Genomic DNA, 17,061 nt, shown 5'->3' with positions numbered 1-17,061 from the left:
TATGACAACAGTTAACTCTTTGTAACTTTGTTACTCAGACAGGAGCAGGAAGATCTTGAGCTGAAACACAATTCCACGTTAAAACAGCTGATGAGGGAGTTTCATGCACAGCTGGCACAAAAGGAGCAGGAGCTGGAAATGACCATAAAAGAAACCATCGGTAAGTAAAATTTTAAATTCAATAAAGAACAAATCAGAATTAGCAGAGACTATTCATAATTTAAGCTTATTCTTCTCACACTATGCTAAATGCTTTAAGTAATTAAACTGGAGAAAAGATTCTTGCTCAACAAAATTCTTTGATGGGAGCCTGTGCAGCCTGGCAATGGCTTGCCTTACAGAGAGGAGGAGCGGGTGAAAGAACCTGAAAGCATTAGCTAATGAATTATGTTATAAAGACACTTCTGCTCTGTGAGAAGGGTACATTTGATCAATTGATTTTTATCAAGTTTGAGTTGGACCAAAGGGTCTTACTGAAATTGGGATATAGATATTCATTCTTACCTAACGTGTTTTCTTGTATATGTCCATTTTTTATTCATTAGATAAAGCCCAGGAAGTGGAGGCTGAACTTTTGGAAAGCCATCAAGAAGAGACAAATCAGTTATACAAAAAAATTGCAGAGAAAGAAGATGATCTAAAACGAACAGCTAAAAGATATGAAGAAATCCTTGATGTACCTTATTTTCTCTTTCTCTTTTGAAATTTAGCTATAATAGAGTTCATGGTAGTGCTAAAGAAGATTAGGCTATCAAGTTTCCTGTTTAATGTAGAGAGTTTTTTGGCTCACTATTATTCAAATTATTATTTCTGCACTGTATGCAGATTTATGAGTCTAACTGATTTCTGCCAGGATTGTAGTTTCATGAGCAGATTGTGCTAACCAGGCAGTATGGTCCACTTGGCACGAATAGACGCAGCAGTGAGTTACTAAGGGGAAGAAGGGATTCTTTTCTCCGTCTTTCTCTCAGAGTCATACTAAGTGGTGAGAGAACCAGACTAAGAATTGAGAGCTTGTGCTTGGGTGAAGTAATGGAATAGTTAGTGTGTGGCTGCTTAGCTTAGCTTGGATCTTTCCAGGAGGGCCAGTTAACTTTATTCCATCCCTACCCAGTTTGCATGGTTTTGTTGGTCTCAAGGGAGAAAAAAAGATGGAATGCATCAGGCAAATCTTTATATTTAGTGGACAGTTAGTTCAATGTACTTAATTATACTACTGATAGATTAGCATTGTCATTTTTGTATATGAAGGTATTCCATGAATGTTAGTATTTTGGACTCCAGAACATTTTCAAATGTGAAACAATGTAAATTATTCTTGGTTGGGTTGCAGATTCTTTAGTTACTCCAAACCTTTCCTATACGCCAAGAACCATTTCATGATTAAGAATGCGTAAATCAGAGACTCATGCCTCAACTGACTATGGCAGCAATAGAAGTCTGAGCCAGAAACAGATTCTGATAATTATTATTTTAAATGTAATTGAAAAGGCTGAAGTTCCAGGATATGATACATGCATATAAATGCCAACTTTGTGTAATTTTTGAGCCTTAAATCTCATTATGAACAGATTTGAATAATTTCACATTTCCTTATACTTTCATAGAGTATGTATGTGTGAAGTTTTAAAAAAGTAGTATTGTTTCTTGAAAGCTTAGAGAATGTTGAAATCAGAAGATATTTTAAAGCTAGTTTAGTTTCGTCTTCTGTTTGTTTGTTTGCAGAAGCAAAAGCATGTTCAGCATAGTTAAATAATTTGTCTAAAACTACATAGTGAGTGGTAGAGCCGTGACTCTTCATTAGCTTCCATGTATTTTATAAAGACTTCCCCCTAAGAAAGGAACTTGGGGAAGGTAACAGTTATTTATCATGGATAAGTAAGTTAGAGAGCTTTATTTGCAGTGGGTAAACTGTGCTGCAGCTCTAGAATTTCCCTTTTGTGAATTATTTCTCTGTCTCGACGTGTGGGGTCTCAGACAGTAGATTTTCCAAGGCGTATGACAAACCTCCATATGTAGAGGGGTGAGGGAGCTGGGAGACAGGTAATAGACAGGTAGGTTAACCTCTGGTGTGGTTCTCCTTGAAAATCTGCTGTTTATTAGGGAAATTAAGGGAATGGTTCTCCAAGCTTGAGACTTGAAGTATTAAAGCAAGTGGTCAGGAAGTCGAGGGTGGGCAAAGGAGTTGGGTAGTCTCTTCTCAAAGCCAGTTCTTGTGCCTGAGACCAGCACTGTCTTTGAGAAATATAGTGCAAGCCACAAATGTGAGCCACTTGTGTAATTTTAAATTTTCTAGTAGCCACTTTAAAAAAAGAAAAAGAAACCGATGAACTTAATTTTAATGTTAACTAATTCATTATATCCAAAATATTATCATTTCAATATGTAATCAATATAAAAATTATATATGTGTTAATTCTTTGAGATTCAGTGTGCTTTTACATTTACAGCCCATCTCAGTTTGGACTAGCCACATTTCAGGTGCTCATAGCCATAGTTCTAGGGTCGCTAGTGCTACTATATTGAACAGTGTAGCCTTTCAACTGCCAGGTCTAGGCTGACTTTTTGATTAAATAGTCCCCATTTCAACACAGAAATGCATACTCTTTAAGAATTTCTTTTTAAAAATGCAAATATTACTAAAAGGGGTATTAGCAGTTCTCAAAAAATACCATATTGCTTTGATTCTGAGACATACTCTCTACCATTCTCCCACTTAAAAATTTCTGGAATTAGACCTTTATATGGGATTTGTATGTGTTATGTAGTGATGTTTTTTCCCCTCTCTGAAAAACTATTATTAGATTGATGATTTGTCTTCATGATGGCATTGTAGAATGCTGTGTTTTTGTTATCTATTAAAATAATTCTGTGATTTGTTAATACCAAAATGGAGCACAGAGACATTTTCATTTTCCTACCTTTACTATCCTAGATAACATTCTTATCATTCCGTCCCCTATGTGGAGAAGCTGTGAACTTTTGTCGTTTTTGATTCGCACCTACTGTCTTCTTTGGCCCTCACACGTAGACATCCACACACCTTTTTAGGACATGAAATCTGCTTGTCTTCCCTGGTTTGCTAAGCAGAGAAGTCATCTGTCCTCCTTTAGTGGTGTGTCTCAGCACCATGTCCAACATGTACTAGACCTTCAGGACATGGCTTTTCATTGAATCATATTGCATCTTCCTCTCTCCTTTACTTCGCCACTGCAGCCACAATGTGGGCTACCATTTTTCGTGTGATCTGGTCTGTTGTGGTAATTTCCTACCTTATCTGCTTGCTGCTGTTTTGTTTTTTTTGAACTAAGGTATTCCTCTCTTTCTGTCAGACTTATTCTCTGTCTTGAAACAAAGATGGGATCATATCATTTCTCCTAAATACCTCCAGTGGCTTCCCATTGTCCCAGTGATACCTCTTCCAGTTTAGTCTGTGTTCTAGCCAAACTCAGCCTTACCTTGTTCTTCATCATATTTTACCTTTGCTCATGCTTTTCAGTGCCTAAAGATCGCATTCTCAAACTTCAGGAATTAGTGCAGCTCTCTTTTTGCCTAAGAAATTAGTACCATTTCTCTTTTTGCCTTAAAAAGAGCTTTAAATTTAACTTTAATTTAGAAAAAAATTTTTGAATCAAATGTATTCACATAATATACAAATAATATAAAAATAATATAAAAAGTATAGTTGGACAATGGTCTATAATAAAAATTGCACCAATTCTTGTTCTCTGTATTCTACGTCCTGTATCTCTTCTGTCCACAGGTAACCATTAGTTTCTTATGTAATAGTCCAGTGTTTCCGTATGTAAACAGAAACAAAACTGAAATATATTCTTTTCTTTCCCTTTCCTACCCAAAAGTTAGCTTTTGAATATATTTATCTGCATCATATTATTTTCGCTTACAATTTTTTAAAACCCCTTAAATAGAATTAATTGCATCTGTGTTCCTTTGGTACTCATTTGTATTTATTACTTCACTTTAACATGTACTTTTTGTCATACATACTAAAGTGTGTAGGAAAGTATTAATGTATCGGTCCCATCTTCTAGACTGTAAGCATCTTGTGGGCAGGGACTTTGTTATTCATCTCTTAGTCTTGAGGACCTAGCCAAGTGCTTGGTACATACTGACACTTGGTAAATTTGAAGGAGGTGATACATTGTAGAGTGGGAAAAATTCATTTTGGAAGAGGAGGTGGTGACATCTCAAAGGAGTTGAGTACTCACAAGTCAGGGAGCTTATCTAATAGCCTAGTCCCAACCTCAGAGCAATCTCACTAGGAGATCTCTTTTTGATAGTTCATTATTAGTGTATAGAAATGCAGGAGACTTTTGTGTATTGATTTTGTATCCTGTAGTTTTACTGAATTTGTTTACTAGTTCTAACAGTTTTTTGATGGAGTCTGTGGGGTTTTCTATGTATAGTATCATATCATTTGCAAATAGTGACAGTTTTACTTCTTCCTTTCCAATTTGGATGTCTTCTATTTCCTTTTCCTACGTAATTGCTCTGGCTAGGACTCCCAGTACTATGCTAAATAGGAGTGGCGAGAGTGGGCATCCTTGTCTTCTTCCTGAGCTTTGAGGAAAGACTTTCAGCTTTTCACCATTGAGTATGATGTTTGCTGTGGCCTTGTCATATATAGCTTTTATTATGTTGAGGTATGTTCCCTCTATACCCATTATATTGAGAGTTTTTGTCATAAATGAACGTTGAATTTTTTCAAATGCTTTTTCTACATCTATTGAGATAATCAGATGGTTTTTATCCTCCATTTTGTTAATGTGGTGTATCATGTTGACTGATTTGCAGATGTTGAACCACCCTTGCATCCCTAGGATAAATCCTACTTGATCCAAGTGTATGATCCTTTTAATGTATTTTAAATTTAATTTGCTAATATTTTGTTAAGACTGTTTGCATTTATGTTCATCAGGGATATTGGCCTGTAATTTTCTTTTCTTGTGGCATCCTTGTCTGGTTTTGGTATGAGGATAATGCTGGCCTCATAAAATAAGTTTGGAAGTGGTCCCTCCTCTTCTGTTTTTTTGGAAGAGTTTGAGAAGTGTTGGTATTAATTCTTCTTTGAATGTTTGGCAGAATTCACCAGTGAAGCTGTCTGGTCCTGGACTTTTGTTTGTTGGGAGGTTTTTGATTACTGATTCGCTCTACTTACTAGTAATCAGTCTGTTCAGATTTCTTCTTTCATCATGATTCAGTCTTGATAGGTTGTATGTTTCTGTGAATTTATCCATTTCTTCTGGGTTGTCCAATTTGTTGGCTTATAATTGTTCGTAGTAGTCTCTTACAATCCTTTGTACTTCTGTGTTATCAATTGTAATATCACCTCTTTCATTTCTGATTTTATTTATTTGAGTTCCCTTTTTTGCTTGGTGGGTCTAGCTGAAGGCTTGTCAATTTTGTTTATCTTTTTGAATAAGTAGCACTTACTTTCATTGATCTTCTCTATTAGCTTTTTAGTCTCTATTTCATTTATCTCTGCTCTAATCTTCGTTATTTACTTCCTTCTGCTGACTTTGGGCTTCAGTTGTTCTTTTTCTGGTTCCTTGAAGTGTAAAGTTAGGTTGTTTCAGACTTTTCTTGTTTCTTAACATAGGTATTTATTGCTATGAACTTCCCTCTTAGGACTCCTTTTGCTGCATCCCATAAATTTTGGTATGTTGTATTTCCATTTTCATTTGTTGCAAAGTATTTTTTGATTTTTCTTTTGATTTCCTCTTTGACCCATTGTTTGTTCAGTAGGATGTTGTTTAATCTCCACACATTTGTGAAATTTCCAGCTTTCTTTGTGTAATTAAGTTTTAGTTTCATACCTTTGTGATTGAAAAAGATGCTTGATGTGATTTCGGTAATCTTAAATTTATTAAGACTTGTTTTGTGGCCTAACATATGATCAATGCTGGAAAATGTTTCATATGCACTTGAGAAGAATGTGTATTCTGTTGGTTTTAGATGTTCTGTCAAGTCCATTTGGTCTAACATCAGAAATGTGTCTTAAATTAGAAGTAATACATCAAGAATTCTTTACTAATTCTTAGAGGGCGTGCTTTAGATTAGTATCCTACAACTGTCACGGGAAATGTAGGATGTAGTTAATTGTCATATTAAAATCTGGTCCTAACTGAATAAGTAGCTATGGAGGTGATCCTTTTGAGCAAGGCTGAACCATACTGACACAGATATCTGCATGGGATAGGCGATGGTAGAATAAAAACAGTAAATCAAGACCACGGGCAATAATGTATTTTCAGTAGTTTCTGGTCAATGGTATTTTAGGGATGGTAGCTAGGTTAAAGTAGAGAGATGTCTAAGGAGGCTAGTTAATAGTGATCTCTGCTTTGCTTAAGTCGAGAGAAGGAATTTGTTCTTTTTCACTTGGTCTAAGTTTCATGACAAATGGTATTTAAAATTAGATTTTCCAAGTGTCACATGGTTCATTGCCTTGTTTTATACCATGGGGCCTACTGTTTTTGTTTGTTTTTTGAGAACGATGTTTCTTGGTTCTGGCAAGTCAGCATCTGTTAAATCAGATACCTGTTTGTTGCTGTTTTTCCTGTTTAGTCTCTTGTCCTGTCTTCATTACTCAAATCTAATCAATATTCCAATTCCGAATGTTCTTTTAGCACAAAGGTTATTGCAAGATTTATAAGAGCAAGGAGATATCTGATCTGCTCTGTACAATAAAACACAGCAATTATCAAAACAAATGAAGAAATGTAAGGATGGGCAATAGCTTTTACCAGGGCAGTCGAAACAGAAGAGAAAATGATGTATGTGCCAGATTTTATAAGTAGGATTTTTGGACCAATGTCACATAGTACTTTTGCAGCCTTGTCTGTTTTTTGCAAAGTTCAGGGCAAATGGAGACATCAAATGTACATTGGTTACCAATACACTGTACAGTAGCTAATTTTTTTAAAAAAATAGATTTTAGTTGGACACTTTATCCCCGAAGAACTACTGGTGTGGTTTGGGGGCAGATGTATAGGATATGTGCAGATTTGCTGAACTGGGACAAAGAACCATCTGTTGATACATACAGCCTATCCAAAGGGGCTGGGGGAAAACCCTCTACAACGTGTGTGATCAGTAAGTTGCCAGCTGGTTGAGCAGTGCAGTACATAAAAATATCTACTAGTTTATATTAATGGATATTTTCTGGAAGTCAAATCCAAGGTCTTAAAACACAGGTTTTGTATTATAGTTCTGTCACAACACTGTTATATACCTATTATTGCTTAAACCTGGGAACCTTAGTTTAAGGGGAAAGAAATGACTTGATGAGCTTTTATAAGGTAGCGGACAGAGGGAGTCAGGGTGGAAGAATGCTATCCTAGGAATAGTGAGCAGCATTAAAAAGGGCGTGGAGTTGAAAGTGTGGCGTGAAGAAAAGTGTTTAGAGCACAGTAATGAATTACAATAAAAACCATACAAAAAATGTTTAGGTATTTGTTTCCCCTACAGAGGTAGTTTTTTCTATACCGTGTTGCCTCTCTACCATGTTCTTGTTGATATGTTTGTTTATTAACACACTTTTTTATCCTAAAGGCTCGTGAAGAGGAAATGACTGCAAAAGTAATAGATTTGCAGACTCAACTTGAGGAGCTGCAGACGAAATATCAGCAAAGGCTACAGCAGGAAGAGAACCCTGGCAATGATAAAGTAAGAGGAACTGGACTTCGCTTCACACATTTCTTGAAAACATTGTTATTTCTGTTGTTTGACTCACCTACTAACATACATACGTACCTCATTGTAATCCTAACAAAAACCTTTCAAGAGAGAGATTCTTGCCTCCATTTTATAGGTGGTGAAACTAGGGTTCAAAGAGGTTAAATAAAACGTTCAAACTCACACAATAAATGTTGTATTGGAAATTTAAATCCAGTCATCCAGACTTCAAAACTTAGACATTTCTGTTATACCAGTGCTTCTCAGTCTTTTCCATGGAAAGAGTAGCATAGGAATGTGAACTTCATATCCCTGGGGGTTAGCCAAAAATGGTCTGTAGAAAGTATGATAATTTTAGATTTTTATGTTTTATGCCAAAAATTCATGTAAATTTTATGCTCTATAATATATCCTTATTTGTAGTCACATAAAAATATTTTTTGTTATTACCATTAAGAAAATTTCTGTTTTTCTTCTTGGTTAATGGATCAGATGCAGATGAAATGGGATTATTTTGGAAAATTGGACTGAATTCAAAGAGGTCTGACACTGCATACCAGGCATGTTTATAATCCCAATCTCATAAAATTGACACTATGAAAGATAGGCCATGTTTACCCTGTTGCTTCCTGTTCCTCTGTGCATCCCAACAAGTATATACTCACAGGGCATGTGGGCCCCAGTTTGAGAAACCAGACAGTGTACTGTTCTGCTTCCTAAAGTGTTCTCACTCATCCAGTGTGGCCTTTTCATAGCACTGTCATGAGGGCCTTGGGAAAGTAGGTGGACACTGTTCATGACTTCATCCTCAAGGGTTGTAGAGGATTCATTACAGAATGTCAGTTACCAGATAGCAACTTTCTAGACAACCAAATACATGGATCACTTTTCCATAGTGGAGAGAAGAGACCTTTAATAGGGGCTTTACTGTGCTCTGCCACTTGGTACATATACCTTAATTGTTAGCACCGAGCAAGCTGAGTGGACTGTTCTGTTTCTTTAATAGCTATTAAGTTAGTTTTGTTGTTCTAATTTTTAAAAAAATTTTTTTTTGCATTTGGTCATGATTTGAATATACTGAGTGCTATTACATATTATTTCCAATCAGAAGAGTACATATACTTAACTAACATGTTCTTTTCCTTAGTATCAAAATAAGTATTAATGTTGCATGTTAGTGGCATTTTGATGTGTGTCAGGATACCAGAGTATTGAAACATTATGAAATTAATATTCAGAAAACCTGAATATTAATATTGAGTCCTTTATGTCATAAGAAAGGAGTGAAAATATCCTTAATTTTTATTTTTACTTTAAAAAATATTTTTCTGTTTTATTCTTCATGAATTTTAATCCTTTTCCTTCTTGAGCGTCTTTTGGTGCTACTGGGATATCTTAAATTGCATATCATTGTTGAGTTCAATGCAAACTAATTTGTGATTATAGCTCAGAGTGGATTCCTAGAAATAGTTCTTTAGGAGTTTCCCTAAAGGGCCCATAGGCTTTAAATAAATGTTAGTATGTTTAATTTTTGAAAAATTGCACAAATAATCCATGAATATATTCTTGTAAAACAGTCAGATAATACAGAAGTATATAGAATAAACATTTCTTGGTAAGCACCTCCTCTTCCCAGGTGATAATCCTCTTAGGAGTTAGGTGAGTGACCTTCCAGTCATTTTTCTTTGTGTTTACCTATGTTTGTATCCGTTTACACTGTAATGGTTTGTATAGCAAAATATACCAGGTTTAAAAGCAAATATTTAAAGTTGTCTCATCTCAAATCTGACCACTCTCTTAAGACTATAGCACTAAATTCTTACTTCCTTATGATTTCATATTGCTCTGTTTTATTGTTTCTTGTAGAATTTATTGTATACACTCATTTTTTCTTTTTCATTTTCAGGTAACAATTATGGAGCTACAGGTAAGAATAGCTCTTCACTGAATTTCACTGAGGGTAGTACATTTTCAGGAGTATTCTGTGTTTTAAGTTAAAACATAAAGAGACTGTTTTAACAAGGAAAAATTGACCAAGCAGTACAGAAATGTGTCCAGGCAGTGATGAAACCCATATGCATTTCACATCTTACTTTTTTGTTTTCTTTCAGACACAACTAGCACAGAAGACTACTCTAATCAGCGATTCAAAGTTGAAAGAGCAAGAGTTTAGAGAACAGGTACAGGTCTAATTGGTGCTTTTTAGACGTCTTGAGATGCTATCTGGATATCCTATGTTAATTGGTGAATGTCCGATTAGTTGTAGATTCGACGGGGGAGAGACAAAGAAGACCTCTCACTCCGCCATCTTGGTCCCGCCCCCTCTAATTGGTGCTTTTTATTTTTAACTGACTGCCTTAATTTATGTCAGTTTGTACTTGGATCTCATTTAGCTAATTTTTTAAAAGAGCTGATTTAACATCGATTTAATAGTTGGCTTTGCAATTTGTCTTACACGGAAAATTTTAGTTCCAAATCTAAAGGTGCTAGAGGATATCTCTGTAAATTTGTGATCACATATATTTAAACAAGAATTTTTTTTTTTAAAGATTTTATTTTTTTCCTTTTTCTCCCCAAAGCCCCCCAGTACATAGTTGTATATTCTTCGTTGTGGGTCCTTCTAGTTGTGGCATGTGGGACGCTGCCTCAGCATGGTTTGATGAGTAGTGTCATGTCCGCGCCCAGGATTCAAACCAACGAAACACTGGCCCGCCTGCAGCGGAGCGCAGGAACTTAACCACTCTGCCACGGGGCCAGCCCCTAAACAAGAATATTTGCATCCTGTTATTTCTGGTGCTTAACAATTTGGATAACAATTTGTGTTTGTTTAATTTGTAATAACTTCAGTCCTAAAAAAGGTGTTTTTTTTGCTGTTATCAGAGGGACAATACATTGACATCAATCTTGACTACTTTTTTATGGTAGTTAAATTGTCTTGATTTAATATGATTTGTCCATATGTGATCCAGTACAGAAATTTGATTTAAATAGGACCATGTGTATATGCCTAGAAGGATGCAGAAGCATGCAGACACCAGTGTATGTGTATCTGTGGTGCATGGTCTTTAGTAGTCTTTTTCCAAACTCTGGAGGAATAGTGACTCAAGTCAGCAGGCTAAGTTTGAAGGCTAAATCTCCAGGGATTTTCCCGTTTTCTTAAAATTCATACATACAAAAATCTTGATAATTGTTGAAACTAGGTGATGGATGGGTATATGGGTGTTACTTTTACCATACTTTCTATATTTCAGTATGTTTGAAAATTTTCGTAAAAAATTCATAAAGATAGGTGCTAAGTCTGAATGTTACTTAATTTTTTTCTACTTCCCAGTGGTTTAGCTTTTCTCATTTATTCTCAAGATTACTGCTTTAAAATTCTTTTCTTTTAGCATCCTCAAATCTTCAAACTGCGTGACAGTTTTTGTGTTAGTTATTTTTATAGTGGTAAAATGCACAACATAGAATTTACCATTTTAACCATTTTAAAGTACATAATTCATTGACATTTAGTTCATCACAGTATTGTGAAACCATCACCATTATCTCATTCAAGAACATTTCATCACCCCAAAAGGAAACCGCATGCCCATTAAGCAGTCACTTCCCATTACCTCCTTCCCTGAGGCTCTGGCAACCAGTAATCTGCTTTCTGTGTCTGTGGATTTGCCTTTTCTGAGTATTTTATGTAAATAGAATCATCTATACATGGCCCTTTTTATCTGATTTTTTTTCACTTAGCATGATGTTTTTAAGGTTCATCCATGTTGTACTTCATTCCTTTTTATGGCTGAATAGTATTCCATTGTATGGATGTACCAAATTTTGTTTATCCATTCATCAGTTGATGGACATTTGGGTTATTTCTACTTTTTGACTATTGTGAATGGTACTGCTAGGAACATTGTATACAAGTTTTTGTTTGAACACTTGTTTCGTTCTTTGGGCTATATACCCAGGAGTGAAATTGCTAGATTATGGGGTAATTATATGTTTAACTTTTTGAGGAACCACCAAACTGTTTTACATAGTGGCGCCATTTTACATTTCCCCCAACAAAGTATAAGGATTCTAATTTCTTCACATCCTTGCCAACAAGTTTTTTGATTATAGCCATCCTAGTTGGTATGAAGAGGTATTTCATTATGGTTTTAATTTGCATTTTCCTAACGGCTAATGATGTTGAGCATCTTATCATCTGCTTGTTGGCCATTTTTATGTCTTCTTTAGAGCAATGTCTATTCAAGTCCTTTGCTCATTTTTTAGTTGGGTTATTTGTGGGGTTTTTTGTTGTTGAGTTGTAAATGTTCTGTATATATTCTGGGTACAAGTCCCTTATCAGATACTTGATTTGCAAATATTTTCTCCCAATCTGTGGGTTGTCTTTTTCACTTTCTTTTTTTTTTTTTCAATTTGAGGAAGATTAGCCCTGAGCTAACTACTGCCAGTCCTCCTCTTTTTTTTTTTTTGCTGAGGAAGCCTGGCCCTGAGCTAACATCGTGCCCATCTTCCTCTACTTTATATGTGGGACGCCTACCACAGCATGGCGTGCCAAGTGGTGCCATGTCCACACCCGGGATTCAAACCAGCGAACCCTGGGCCGCCGAGAAGCAGAACGTGCGAACTTAACCGCTGTGCCACCGGGCCGGCCCCTTCACTTTCTTGATAATGAAAGTTCTGCTTTTGATCAAGTCCAGTTTATATGTAAATTTTCTTTCATTGTGCTTTTGGTGTCACATCTAAGACACCATTTGTAGTAATTTTATTTGCCTATATTCTGTCTTTATCAATAAAAAATCTAGTTACTACAGCAGTTCTTTTTTTTACATCTAATTTTCACATGAATCTTACAATATGATTTGAATATTTATTTTTAGATTCACAATTTAGAAGACCGTTTGAAGAAATATGAAAAGAATGTATATGCAACAACTGTGGGAACACCTTATAAAGGTAAGAATGATCCTCTCATATCATGTTATCCATGGTTATTTCTTATTGCTGGACTTCTGGATGATTTATTTTTGACTTTGCTATTCTAATTCTTTATAATGAATATATTTTACCTTTGTAATTCATCAGTAATAGCTAGTTTTAGGGAAAGAATGGTAGTAATCTAAAATAAAATTAATGCCTATTTGTTGTAAAGAAAAAAATCAAACAGTGCTGCAGTATATAAGTAAAACTGCAAGTTCCCACTTGATTCTCCACTCTGCAGATGGACCTAGTTTACAATTTATATATATTTTTCCAGACTCTTCTGTATGTATGCAAACATTTATGTAATCTACTACAAACACTCACACACACACAGAGTTATACATTTTAGATGCCTCTGTTTTTTACTATTACAATAATGCCGTAATTACTAATTTTAAACCAGGATTTAAGGAGAAAATAATTTCATAAAAATTCTTATATTCAAGGTGGGAAAAGATGATTTGGAAATATTATTCTTTTGATTTAAATAATGTATGCCACTTAAAAAGGATTTTAAAGATGAGCTTGGGTCTTTACATAGTTGTTCCCTTGAGATAATCGTGATCTTTGAATAATCTCATAACCATTTTCCATTCTCAGCTCTCCACTGCCTTACTGCATTCAGCATAGTTTTATTTTGCTAAATGTTTTCTAAAGCTTTCTGCTTTTTCATGAGAGGCACTAGGTCATGAATCTAAGCCAATTTTGCATTCTTTTGAGTTTTTGAAAACTTATTTATTGCTATGAAATAACATAAGATATTATACAGTTTTTAATTAAATGAAGACTTGCTTTGGAGTCTTTCCAAAATACTCTTCAAAAAGAAGAGAAAACCAATTTGCCAGTTTCCTATGGCTCATTGCAGAGAAGACTCCTACTACAAAGATTGTTTGCCGTAGCTAACAATGTATGTGATTCTTGGCATAGAACTGCTGAATCAGTGCCCAGCAGTGCATAGAGAATAGTATTGATTCTATTGATTAGTTTCAACTTAAGAATTTCATAATTTTCTTTTTTTCTCTGTTTTAAATTGTAAAATGAACACATGTGCAGTTTATTTAATAACTAACACATAGATACTAAGTGCCAAGCACTCATATAAAACAAATTTTGTATATCAACTCATTTAATCCTCTCAACAACCCAAGCAGTCTGGTTGAATATGTACATTAATCTCTTTACCATGCTGCATCTTTAAGGAGTCAGAGTGAAATGAGCACCCACCAAGCAGGAAGAAATAAAACATTATCAGTTCTTTAGAAGCCTCTGTGTATGCCTCTACAATAACATCTTTATTCCTCCCCTCATACTGACTTTATGTTAATCATTCTCTTTTTCTTTTTTATCATTTACTACATATATATATATATATATTTCTAAGCAATAGTTTCTTTAGATTTTGCTTGTTTTGGTGCTTTGTGTAATACAATCATACTATAAGCTTGTGTGACCTGTTGGATTTTTTTGCTTGAGATAAGGTTGGAGATGCATCCATGTTGTGTGTAGCTGTGGTTTACTCTTTTCCACTTATTAATTTTGTACATTCTTGTACGTGTCTCTTGGTATACCACGTGAAACATTTTCTCTATACAACTAAGAGTAGAATTGCTGGGTCATGGGGTGTGAACATTTTTGTGTATATCCTAAACTCAGTTCTATAAACAGAAACTTTCCCACATTATCTATATGGTTACCTTGAGGTGCAGCTTGTATAGGAAAAGCAGGATGAATTCTGTTTCTTTACCAGCTTTAGTATGTATTTTTGAGGGTCTGTTTCTGGCACCTGTCGTCTGTTCCGTTGATCAGTCTGTCTGTGCCTGCTCTAATACTTCACTCTGTTAATTACCATGACTTAGTAATAAGTCTTGCTGTTTGGTTGGGGAAGCCTTCCTACTTTCTTTTTTCAAGAATGTCTTAGCTATTCTTAGCTCTTTGAATGTCCGTATAAATTTTAGAATCAGATTGTCAAATTACACTCACATGCACACGAAGCTGGGAGGATTTTGATTAGGATTGCATTGAATTTATAGAGAAATTAAAGAGAGTTGGCATCTGTGTAGTATTGAGTTTCCAACCCATAATCATGATATATCTCAACATTTACTTAGGTCTTCTTTAATTTCTGTCAATAATGTTTATTATTCTGAGTGGTAATCTTGTACCTCTTTTATTACGTTTATTCTTAGATGTCATTATAAATATAAGATGTTTTTTATTTTTATTTTTCAATTAAATAAATGCACTTTTAAAAGACATTCTTGAGGACTTTTGAAGAAAATATGAGCAAACCTGTTTTAACTATAAAATTATCTGTAATACACTTGTGTGAGTAAGATTGTATTAAACATAGTTAAGTGGATTTTTCAGTTGTACATTTTGGAATTGGGCCCAGGTGAAGTATGGTATTAAAAATGCTGAATAGTAAGCAATTTGGAAAGACTCACAAGAAGCAACAACGGGTAGACAAATTGGCAAGCATCTTTAATTGAATGATAACTAGTTTCCCTCTCAAATGCTTAAAACTCAAAATAAGAATTATAAGAAGAGGAAGAAAGTTCTTTTATATGTCACTATTTGGGAAAAGACAAGAAAGGGTACATGCATTGAAAAACAGTATTAATTGCTTCTCCAGGAAAATATCTGTAAATAAGTAATCTGCATGTTTAAAAATAATAGAATCAGTTATTTTCTGAAAAGTGAAAACATTGTAAACTCTTGTATTTTGTGTTGCTCTAGAGGAATGAAGCGCTTAAGTGTGATATATAGGTAGATATTTTTTGAAGACAAATAGTATGTTATTATTTAGTTCTTGGTACTCTGTATTTGCTGAGTGGGGTTTAAGTGAATTGGGTCTTCCAAAAGTATACATTTTTAAAAATGAAATATTCCAAATATACGAATATATGCAATATAAATATCAAATAAGAAGACTAGTTAACACCTATGAATCCACCACCTAAAACATTGCCAGTATGTTTGAGGCCCCTTGTGCTGCTCTTTAATCTTATATCTCTCTGTCTTTCCCAAGGGTAACCACTGTTATTATATTATAGCATAAGTACAGTTCCCTAAAAAAATTGATTTTAATGTTTTATATTTTTGGACTGTATAGAAGTGACATACTGTATGTATTACCTTGTTTTTCACCCAGCATTATGATTTTGAGATTCATTCTGATGTGTGAAGCTGTAGTTTAACCATTTTCAATGCTAAGTTTAATAATAATACATTATATCTTTATACTAGACTTTATTTACTCTCCTGTTGATGGACATCTGAATTGTCTCAATTTTGCTTTTATAAACAATATAACTGAACATTGACTCCTGGTGTACATATGAAGTGTTTCTCTAGGATGTATCTGTAGGAATTGAACTTCTGTGTCATAGAATATGCTTGTCTTCCTCTTTTCAAAGTTTTACCAAGTAATGTCGGGTTGTCTGTAGTGTTCTATTGATTACACTCCTGCAAGCAGTGCGCAAACATTACCATTGTTACACATAGTCACCAGTGCTTAGGATTATCTGATTTTTAAATTTTACCAATCTCATATGTGTAAATGATACTTCATGAGGTTTTGTTTGTTTGTTTGTTTTGGCTGAATTAATGGTGATTTAAATTCTAAATCAAAGGAAATGTTAAGTTACAATAAAAGGTCACTTTCAACTTTTGCATTTAGAGGCTCATTTATTGTTTACAGCTCTTATAATTGAGGCCTTGTATTATCCTGCTGCACAGTGTGATTTTTTTGTGTGACTTATTCAGTTTTTTAAAAATTCAAGGTTATCATGGTATAATTTACATATCGTAATAGTCATCTTCTTTTAGGTGTACAGTTTAAAAAGATTTGACAAATGTGTGCAATAATGTAACCGCCAAGAAAAATACAGAATATTTCCATCACCCCAAAAAAGTTAGGTGGTTTATTTCCTACCTCTAGCCCCTAGCAATCACTAATCTGATTTTCCTCTCTTGTAGTTTTGTCTTTTTTAGAATTTTGCTTAATGGAATCAGTCTTTTGTATCTGTATCTTTTGCATTCTCTCACTTAGCATAATGCTTTTAAGACACGTCTGTTTTGCTACATGTATTTGTAGTTTATTCCTTTTTATTGCTCCGTAGTATTTCATTGTGTGGATGAACCACAAATTTCTTATCCTGTCATAGTTAATGGACAATTAGCCTGTTTTAGTTTTGAGCTGCTATGACTACAGCTGCTATGAACATTCATGTGCAAGTCTTTATGTAAACTGTGTTTTCATCTCCCTTGAGTAAATATCTAGGAGTGAAATTGCTGGGTTGTGTGATAAATATTTGTTAGATGCGTCATTGAGTGAATGAATGAGCAGACATTTAAAAATATTTTTAATATTAATGTTGTAGAATTTTA

The 17,061-nt window shown here is 34.5% G+C and overlaps 1 protein-coding gene across 10 annotated transcripts in view; it reads left to right on the top strand.

The window, feature by feature from the left end:
- The window catches only part of GOLGA4 (golgin A4), a 128,321-nt gene that overhangs the window by 85,195 nt on the left and 26,065 nt on the right, over window positions 1-17,061 (top strand). For all 10 annotated transcript variants that reach the window (XM_014731792.3, XM_014731791.3, XM_014731788.3 and 7 more), the window contains 6 exons: window positions 39-160; window positions 546-676; window positions 7,573-7,686; window positions 9,602-9,622; window positions 9,807-9,875; window positions 12,570-12,645. In XM_014731792.3, coding sequence (XP_014587278.2) covers window positions 39-160; window positions 546-676; window positions 7,573-7,686; window positions 9,602-9,622; window positions 9,807-9,875; window positions 12,570-12,645 — 533 coding nt within the window. The remainder of the gene's footprint in view (window positions 1-38; window positions 161-545; window positions 677-7,572; window positions 7,687-9,601; window positions 9,623-9,806; window positions 9,876-12,569; window positions 12,646-17,061) is intronic.

This window comes from Equus caballus, chromosome 16 (assembly GCF_041296265.1).
Source record: "Equus caballus isolate H_3958 breed thoroughbred chromosome 16, TB-T2T, whole genome shotgun sequence".
Classification (NCBI taxonomy): domain Eukaryota; kingdom Metazoa; phylum Chordata; class Mammalia; order Perissodactyla; family Equidae; genus Equus; species Equus caballus.
Note: the sequence above shows the minus strand (reverse complement) of the source record. Positions and strands in the feature narration are given on the sequence as shown.